Here is a 9437-nt window from a genome sequence, read left to right on the forward strand (position 1 = left end):
TGACCATTTAATCAAGTGACTTTGAGCAGCTAACAAGTATATTTATAAAAAGGAACATGGAACAGTCCTTTTGTGTCCTTTACACTATCCTTTTCAGTAGCATTTGCTCCTTCCATGGAGTTAATGGCCTCCAAAGTGTCCCTTTTGAGTCACAACAAGGAAGAAGTAGCAGTTTTGTAGCGGGCAACGTTATGGTGATTGACAAATCCACTTTGAAAATCGAAAATTTTGACTTTGATGGAAGTGGCCTTGAAGCTTTTTTTTATGTGGGTCAATGGGGCGAGCCGGGATCCGAATATGGAATGAAGGTGGACTATCCCCAAGAAAATTCTTTCTCTCCTTTGGGAAAATTCACTAACCAAGTATGAGGTCCTTTGATTCATTGTTATTTTTATATAGTTACTACGTTTTTTCCCCCCTCAACAAAGCACAAAATATCCAAACAATTCATTACATACTTATCTTGAGTTCCATCTTGTATTATTGTAGGAAAAAACTGTAAAAGCGCTGCGTTCTCTTTGTTTGACATTTTATCTGATAGAAATGACGATTTAAATGTACTTAAATATGTAATCAGGGGTATATTGTATAAGTTTGCCCACGCGATATACACTCTCTTTATCTATCGAAATTGGAAACTATGTAGGCGGAAATTTGTAATCCAATTATCACAACCCTTTAATAATTAGAAAATATATTCAAGAGGGATCTCGATACTTTCGAGATATTCGTACAATTAGCGCTTTCGAGGATCATAAAAGTACATGAAAGGTGTCTTATTATGTGCGTGTGGTTGTGAGTTTGTCTCTTTTGGAGTATTCGGGGGACTCGGAGTCCATCTGAGGGATGAGTCCACAGTGGATCACATCTGATTATGTAAGGCGTTAGTCATTAGAGCTTTTGATTGTTTTTTGCCTCATCCCTCAGTCAACGGATCCACTCTGCGTCACTCTCCCTCCCCTGAATTATTCATCAGAGACCAACTTACAACAAACTCCACATAATGAGACCTTCCTTCTACTTTCATGATTTAAACTTTCCTGTCACACAGTTTCCAATTTTGAGATAGAAGTACAATTTTATAGTGGACCCGTAATCAGCCTCCACACACCGTTTTTGAAAGTTAATGGATATTAATTGTAAAAAAAATGATCTGCCGGTATGTTAAAAAAAACAAAAATTAACTAGATTATTTGAAGAACGTCTTGGAGGAGAGCAGCTTAGCTGTCACGTCATTTAATTAGTCTAGCTGCGAGCAGATACAGATGAAGGAAATATAAATAAATCTAACAATTATATAGGCAGGAAATCAAAACAATGTCGATCCTCAATTCTACTCTGAGACCATCAAAGACTTAACCTTATAACTTAGTAACAAATTCTGAGTGTTAATCTTCGTTTTTCACATACTATCGATTACTTTGTGAAAGATATGTTCTCTTTTTAATATATAAAAATAATTATAACGGCTAATAAAATCAAGCAAACCCTGTTTAAGTTGCAACTACAAAAATTATCGTGTTAGTCCAATGTTATATTTTTTACAACTACAGTGACCAACTGTAATTTAAAAAAAAAACATTGCTCTTTTTGCTTCTATATGTTGATTGACCAAACGTCCTCATTTACTCGAACATGGCATCTACTTCTATCATCTTCGGAAACTTTCTAAGCAATTCAATAAATTTATGGTTTTTATAGGTTACGTCGATTTTCAGGATATAAAAAGAGGGTATGTTCTAGCAAAAGGGGGACATTTGTTCTTCCTGATTTAATATAAAATAAGGATTTTCTGTAATAATAAATAACATACTCCATTGAAATCTGAATACTTTCTAATTCAAAAATTAATGAAGGTTGAGTAATTGAAATGAATTCATATTTCAATATATTAGAGCATAAACAGTTAGTTACAAAACATGAGCTCTCTAGCTGACGTACAAGTTGAGAAAATCACTCTTGAGAGTAATCGACGAATTTGCATTCGTGCACTGCCAGCAATTGTTAAAGTTAAATAAAACAGGCCAAGCCAATCCCCTCAAGTCCATGAGGGGTCATGCAAGATATTGGAAAGAACCTTGGGAGGGTAGAGGTACCATTTTTTTTAGACATCAACAATGAAATAAATCCTTCTCCTCCTTTGCCAGAAACTTTTAAGTTTTTTTAAAAACTTTTTTTTACATCTTTGGCCCCCTACAGCCCTGATGCAAGCCTCCTTAACTACACCTTTTGGATGCATGTCGAGGGGAAGGCCCACAGTGTCCGTTATCCAAACATCGAACCCTCAAAGCCAATGTCAGTTAGCACTTGGACGACATGACATCCATAGCGGGTCCCAGGCCTTCCACCACCGCCGTCCGCTGGAAACAATAATTTTCGCTAAGGGCGGCTACTTTAGTTATTAAGAAAGCTCAAGCACACATCTATTTATAGTATTAGTTTTGTTGAAATTATATTGTTAGTTAATATATTATATTTTGATCAAGTTTAAAATTCAAAGTGTTCAGATTTTAATGAATCCCTCGGTAATTATCTGGTATTATAATTTTTTGAACTAATAATTTATAACATATTTTTTTTTATCAGAGCCTTACACTTCAAATGCCAGATGGGATTCGTACTTGGGATCTCCGTTGGATATCTATTTGGAGCTCTCGTTTTAGATCCGACTATGGGCATGCATATGTCGGACGTGGTATATCCTATGCCGTTCCACCCACAACAACTGAGCCGCCCCTATTTACTCTTGAATATTTGTATGAAACTGAGCCAGAAGATGAATATAGCTTCGGAGTCAAATTACTTCCAAAAAGTATCTTCTGGTCAATGGCTCTGTATAGTATTATCTCAGTATTCATATTTTAAATGGACAAGTTTGTCAAGAAGCAAATTTCATAATTTATGTTTTATAAAATCACGTGTACACATAATTTCTCGAGAAAAACATAATAATTTTTTAGTAAAATACATTTACCAAAGTCAACACAAACATAATCTAGAACTATTTTTCTCAAAAATTGAATTTGGTTTTTATTTAACCATTGTATTCCATGAAGAATAATTATTTCTATCACAAAGACTTTTCTGATTAATCATTTGCACTTACAGTAGCAATAATTTATCGTCATAATGAAACAAATATATAGGGTTTTATTTGAAAGATCATATTGGAAGTAAAATAAGACAAGGGAAACTGAAAAGTGACCAAAAAATGTAAGTGATCCCTTCAAGGGTGTCCGCAAGATTCTTTTTTGTATCGGGCGGGCTGAATTTGACCGAGTGATTTTTTTTTTTAGAAAAGAAAAATTTGATTTAGTTTTTTGGCTCAAGCAACTCCAGCCCACCCCATTCGAACACCTCGGCTATTACCAGGTTTGTATATTTTAAAAGAATTTAAAAGTTGAAAATAATTGATTAAAAAAATTGGTATAGGATTTTCAGGGTCAACTGCAGGGGTTGGATTGGAGGGTCTGGAGGCCCCTCCACAATTAAGGAGTTTGTCCTTTTTACTATAATTATTGAAGTAGGTTATTCTTCAAATTATGCAGCAGAGCAAAAAATCTTTTTGTTTTACTTTTTTTCCCAAAAAATTTTATATTTTAAATTTTTTCCACAAAAAATTAATTTTCTGTGAATAGTTATGAATTTTTGAAATCTTTTCTAAGCATTTAACATTTGAAATGTAATTTTTGAATTTTTTTTCCAAAAAATTTATTTTCTGTGATTAGATATGGATTTTTGAAATTTTTTTCCAAAAAACTTACTTTACTTTAATTAGCTTACATTTGTCTAATTTTTTAAAAAAACATTTGATATTTAAAATATTTTTTCAAAAAATTTAATATTTGATATTTCATTTTTCAAATTTAAAAAAATAAAATACTTTTCTGTGAATAACTATCGATTTTTGAATGAATAAGGAGTAGAGTAAGATACAAAGTTATTTTAGAGGCAAATCCATTGTTTTATCTATATGGGCTCCCGTCCATAAATTAATAATTTTACCATTATAAAAATAGCAAGTATTTTTAATTAATTTAGAAGTAAGCGATCTCTGTAGTGTTCTACAAACGCTATCTAAGTATGGAAGTAAAAGACCGGAGGAAGAGCTTATAAAGTAGACGATTGGATTAGGGGTAAAATCATAGAGTCACTTATATTTGTCACAACTGACAAGCTTTACTATTTAAAAGGATGTACATATAAAACTACGATAAAAGAATGTATATACAAGTAGACACTTTTGCCAAAAATTTACATTGATTTTCCATGGCTAAAACTAATCCCTACTTCATATAAACAAAAATAAATGAAACTATAAAAATACACAACAGACTCCTTTATCAGGTGATATTTTAGATTTTCTATATAAGATTTGCGGTGTGTATTAAATTTACAATTCCATGAGTTTTGAAAAATCAATAATTTAATGTAAGATGAATAATTATTGTATAATTAAGAAATGGCGAAGAAGACTAAAAAAAATTATATAATCATAATAATTCATGTCGTGAATTAAAAATCTAAAGATCGGAATTTTATTTATCAATACTCACTCAACCTCCTTCTTTTTTGGAAACTCTAATTATATTTTAATATCTTCATACTTACAAAATAAAATTTAAAACTTATTTTATATGAATCTAAATCTTGCTTTAGTTACGTCCGAATTTGTGAGGTCGTTTGAAAAATTCTTCTTTTTTTTTACCTAAAAATTTAATAAAATTACCCATACAAAGCTAGATGTTAGCTATTAGCTACAAAAAATCCACTATTTCTTTTTCTTTTCTTCTCTTGTTGCTATTAAAACTTACCCGTGCGATGTAAAAAAATTATAAAAACAGTAATCATTGAATTGTGTAGTTGTAAAAAGTATGTAAATCTTGCGAAAATAATGAAAATAATACGAAATCTCCGCCAAACAGTTCTAATTACTCTTGTTCCATAAAATTAATATTAAAGATATCGGTATCACAAAAAAGAGAAGGTAAAAGCTACATTTAATAAAGATAATTAGCTCCTTCAAATCTAAAATTTGAAGAAAAAATCGTATATCTATAATGTTGTGTTAGTCCTTATTTATTCACTCCGATCTTAGGACTGGTCCTTGGAAAAGGTACTTTATACTTTTGGTCCTTCGGAATTTCACTTATAGAACTGATTAAAAGAAGAAGAAATAAAGTTGAATGACACCATCGAGGAATACATTTTTATGACTGATTGTAGGACTGAACTGGACCGGACATAAACTGAGTGTATGGGACTGCAGTTTTCAGTCCTAAATAAGAACTGAAACAATATTACCTAACTACTTTTAAAAAAATGTAATCATTGTAGTTATCTTTTTCACGATATCGATTCGCCTGAATAGAAAAGGACACTACAATAAAAAGCAAAATGGAAGACAATATTGAAGAGGAAATGGAAGTTAAAATTGAAATTAAAGTGGAACCTTTTACTTCACATTCAAACGACTTTTTAGAAATCTTTGAACGTCGAATGGAAAGTTTAAAACCAATGGAAAAGAGATCTGCAAAAGCATTTTTAGATTACGATATCCCTGAAGCATTTCTTTGGTCAATTAAAGGTGAATCTGAGGAAGATGCTAATACCCGTAGAAAGAACAATTCTAAAACTATCAAATCAGTTAGAACAAAAATAACACGTATGAATGAAACAGCAGAAGTGAGAAAGAAAAGGAATTATTTACGGCGTTTAAAAATATCGAAAGAGTCTGAAGAAAGTAGAAATGAACGCCTTATAAAAGACAGACAACGTCGTTTAAAATACAAAGCTCAAGTGCCTGAAGATATTAGAAATCAACGTATTGAAAGACACAGACAGCGTATGATAAGAGCAAGAGCTCAAGAGACTGAAGAAGCTAGAATTCAACGCATTGAAAGAGATAAGCAACGCAAGAGAAGAGAAAGAGCTCAAGAATCTGAAGAGACTCGGAATAAACGCCTCGAAAAATGCCGACTACGTCGGCTAAAATACAAAAATCAACGCATTGTCAGAGAGTTACAACGTTCAGAAAAAGCAAGAGCTTCAAAGTCTATCAATCAACATTTTGAAGAAGACAGATCAGAGCATCACTTACCGGCTAGTGCTGAAGAGACTAATGAAATTCCAAATCAATGTCATCCAATTTGTCAAATTTTTTTAAAAGAAGAAGGCATCTAAAGGAGGGTTTCTTATTTGAAGATTGTAATATGTAAAATTCTTCAAAATAAACTGTATATAGGTTATGACCTTTGTTTACTTTTGTAAACAAAGCGACAGTGAGTGGTACGGCCTTGCGGCAATCTAATACAACTCCCTGAATGATTATATTAATAAATGAAAATTATAGGTGCGTTTTATTCATATGGAGGGGCTGTAGTTTTTAAACAACTACTTTAAAAAACAAGCTACAGACTGTCCCACTACCTTGCGGATATTATATATTTTTTAGTTTGCTCTTTCCCTAGAGCCAACTTATGAAAATTAGTGAAAGCAAGTGTAAAGATGCATCCCGTGTGACCCGAGAGCAATGTTATTATCAGACATGTATATCGTGTGTATTTTTCTGATGACCTTTTTTTTGGAATTGGTAATCTAAAGAATGAATTTTCTTTTCCTTAGCAGGAGTCATTATTATTTATTTCCTGAGTAGTGAGCTTCATTTCTTTACTAAATTCAATTATATTCAAAACCTGATTGAATATTTTGTGTGCTCATAAAAGACAGAAAGTAATCTTGAGGATTTGTTGCTGAGTAATGATTGTAAGTCCTTGTTGGACTCAGCATAGAATTGAGGATTGACAGCTGAGTAATTCTTGCTAATGTCCTTCTTTATTTCATTCTCCTCCCTTGTCTCATCAGATCTTCGAAACATTTTTCAAATTGTCTGGGTTAACAGGTTAATTTTTTTTTTTTTTTTAAACACGATTTGTATCACAAGTTATTAAAACAAAGTTAGTCAGCAACAATTTTTAATTATCACCGAAAATTTACATGCATAGTCAATGACGTCATTAGGATTCCAAATGCAGGAATATATCTATAGAAAATAAATGAAAACCCCAAATATAGCATTAATAAATAATTAATTGAAAAAAATAAATGTAAATGACTAGGTACTCAATATTTTACCTACATATCTTAGAGGTTTCTAACAATTTTATGAACGTTGTATTTAATAAAATAGATTAGAGTAGCATATTAAATTAAAAATATTCAATTGCTAAACTTAAAGAATATAACTCAATTATTCTCGAAAAAGTAACTTTATAGTAAGATAGATTACATATTGAATTCGAATTAATAAATCATGGATATTATATTTTGTATTAATGTTTAACATTAATAATATTGTACAAGTTCAAACCTTTAATAAATATAGTATGCCGCAGGAGACGGGGGTTAATGGTCCTACACAATCTAGGCAATCACAGGTACCATATGATATAACCATAAAAATTAATTTTAATTCATGATAAATTATAGGGTAATATTTAATACGAGAACATCTTGCTGGGGCTTCAAGAAATTTATTGCAAATGTCTTCAATAATCTAGAAGTTATCAGTCAACTTAATATCATAGGGTTAATTGTTAAACTGTTCCCCGGTATAACAATGAATAATTTCAAGTCTTCACATGAAACAGAAATAAATTATTTAGAATATATCATCTCAGTCCAAATCATTATGAATCGACTATCAAAATATAGACTAGATAATTGTAAGAAATGGTGACAGCCAAAGTAGTCTCTAACACAGTTATTTAAATATATAAAGTTTGACTGTATACTGAATTGAAATCTTCTTAAGATATATGATCAAAATGTATTTTGCTAAAAATAAATATAAAATGACATACCAATAATTAAACTAATTAAATCAGATGCTCTTACACATATTAAAAAGTCCATAATGTCTAAAAGAGATAAAACTATACTCATTATTTGAAATACAAATTGTCTTCCGCAACGTTTCTAACTAATCGTCACGCAACATGTCATATTTATTCATCTCCTTCGTTATATTGTAGGATTATTATAAATAGGTTAAGATAATTTCTGACTGTTTTTCGCTTTATTTTGACAATAAAATTAACAAAATTAGGATTATTCGATTTAAATCAAATATGCACGGTTTTGTTAGATAAGTTTTGTCAATTTTGAGGCCAATTTCATAATTCAGCGAGTGAAGAAGTCTTTACCAGCTCATTTCCACAAGCCTCTCCTTAGGCCAGTTTTGTACCATCAAGAATATTTTGCAAATGCTTGAAAAGGTGAGTATCGCTTGGTGCTAGGTCTGTACACTATGGTGGGTGCAATAGAACCTCCCATCCAAGCTTCTGGCGCGTCATTAAATATATGCCTGGCCTGCTGTTGTCAATTCTAGAATACAACACCATTTCTATTGGCCAAATTTGGCCGCTTCTGGTTGAGCGCTTGCTTCAATCTGGTCGTTTTTTGACCATGTAAGTCCTAATTGAGTGTTTTCCCGATGGGAGCAGCCCATAGTGGATGATTCATTTCCAATCCCACAAGACACAAAGTATAACCTTCCTAGTCGTTATTCCAGTGTTTAGATTAAGATCTTTTTCGGCTGTTGTTCTCGTATATGGCCTTTTTTTTTTAATCTCCCGTCACTATACGCTATAAAAATGGATCAATTTTGATACGTTTCAGCTAAGAGTCGCAAACATCCGTTCAATCCAAAAGGTTCTTTTGCATCATTGTGTGTGGCGCCCATATTTCGAGCTTCTTCCTAAAACCCACATTGTGGAAATAGTTCCAACGGGTTTCCGTCTTATCTATCTAATCTGGGTAACATAATTAGTATTCACTTGCTGGTCCAATTGGACGATTTTCAATATTTTGACATCAGAGTAGTTCTTGTCATTGTCCTTGTTTATTTCATTCTCCTCCCTTGTCACATCAGATATCTGAAACATTCTCCAAATTGTCAGTTACCATGTTAATTTTCTGTGTATTGGTCATTATCCCTCACTTCCATTATAGTCCCTGTCCTATCCCATCTTTTTGCACAAAGTCAATGTTGTTTTAAATCATTACTCCAAACCAACTTCCAACACCATTCTGCTTAAAAAAATACTCAGAGTATTAAAAACAGTATTTGCTCTTTCTCTTAATTTCTTTTCTCTAAGGTTCCAGACATCTAGCAATTTTGGATCAATTTGCGCACTGACAAATTTATGTTCACATTTGTTCAGGTGAGCTAGACAGTCAGTCATGTATGTCCCAAAGATCACCATGGCTTGCAATATTCTAGTTACAGGGTCTAGAGTATTTCTCAAAATAAGCATTGCTCGTAGAAATTCGTACGTATTTAGGGTTCCATTTCGACCAAAATTTTCTTGTAGCATTCTTTTCATTTTTTTAACAGCTATTTTAGCTCTTACGTTATAATGAGAAAAATATGTAAG

The 9437-nt window shown here is 32.0% G+C and overlaps 2 protein-coding genes across 4 annotated transcripts; both read left to right on the top strand.

The window, feature by feature from the left end:
• On the top strand, window positions 1-2971 carry LOC121120991 (protein Skeletor, isoforms B/C). The gene is made up of 2 exons (XM_040715856.2): window positions 1-362; window positions 2587-2971. Exons 1-2 carry the CDS (start codon window positions 57-59, stop codon window positions 2863-2865), a joined length of 585 nt encoding a protein of 194 aa, XP_040571790.1. The 5' UTR covers window positions 1-56; the 3' UTR covers window positions 2866-2971.
• A 1834-nt stretch (window positions 2972-4805) lies between these two features.
• On the top strand, window positions 4806-7982 carry LOC121120733 (uncharacterized). 3 transcript variants are annotated; one of them, XM_040715589.2, is made up of 2 exons: window positions 4806-4987; window positions 5372-7982. In XM_040715589.2, the coding sequence occupies exon 2, from the start codon at window positions 5398-5400 to the stop codon at window positions 6181-6183; it is 786 nt and encodes a 261-aa protein (XP_040571523.1). In that variant the 5' UTR covers window positions 4806-4987; window positions 5372-5397; the 3' UTR covers window positions 6184-7982. The 3 variants fall into 3 exon arrangements, with proteins under 3 accessions (XP_040571523.1, XP_040571524.1, XP_071745478.1); XM_040715590.2 differs by having other exon boundaries at window positions 4834-4987; window positions 5338-7982; XM_071889377.1 differs by having other exon boundaries at window positions 4835-4987; window positions 5099-7982.
• Window positions 7983-9437: the final 1455 nt, after the last annotated feature.

Source organism: Lepeophtheirus salmonis, chromosome 6, assembly GCF_016086655.4.
Source record: "Lepeophtheirus salmonis chromosome 6, UVic_Lsal_1.4, whole genome shotgun sequence".
In the NCBI taxonomy this organism is placed as follows: domain Eukaryota; kingdom Metazoa; phylum Arthropoda; class Copepoda; order Siphonostomatoida; family Caligidae; genus Lepeophtheirus; species Lepeophtheirus salmonis.

Bases quoted from the DNA above. Each gene is read 5' to 3' on its own strand.
- LOC121120991 (XM_040715856.2), top strand. From the start codon at position 57: ATGGAACAGTCCTTTTGTGTCCTTTACACTATCCTTTTCAGTAGCATT. The intron at 363-2,586 runs GTATGAGGTCCT...TTTTTTTATCAG, and splicing joins TGGGAAAATTCACTAACCAA to AGCCTTACACTTCAAATGCC.
- LOC121120733 (XM_040715589.2), top strand. From the start codon at position 5,398: ATGGAAGACAATATTGAAGAGGAAATGGAAGTTAAAATTGAAATTAAA.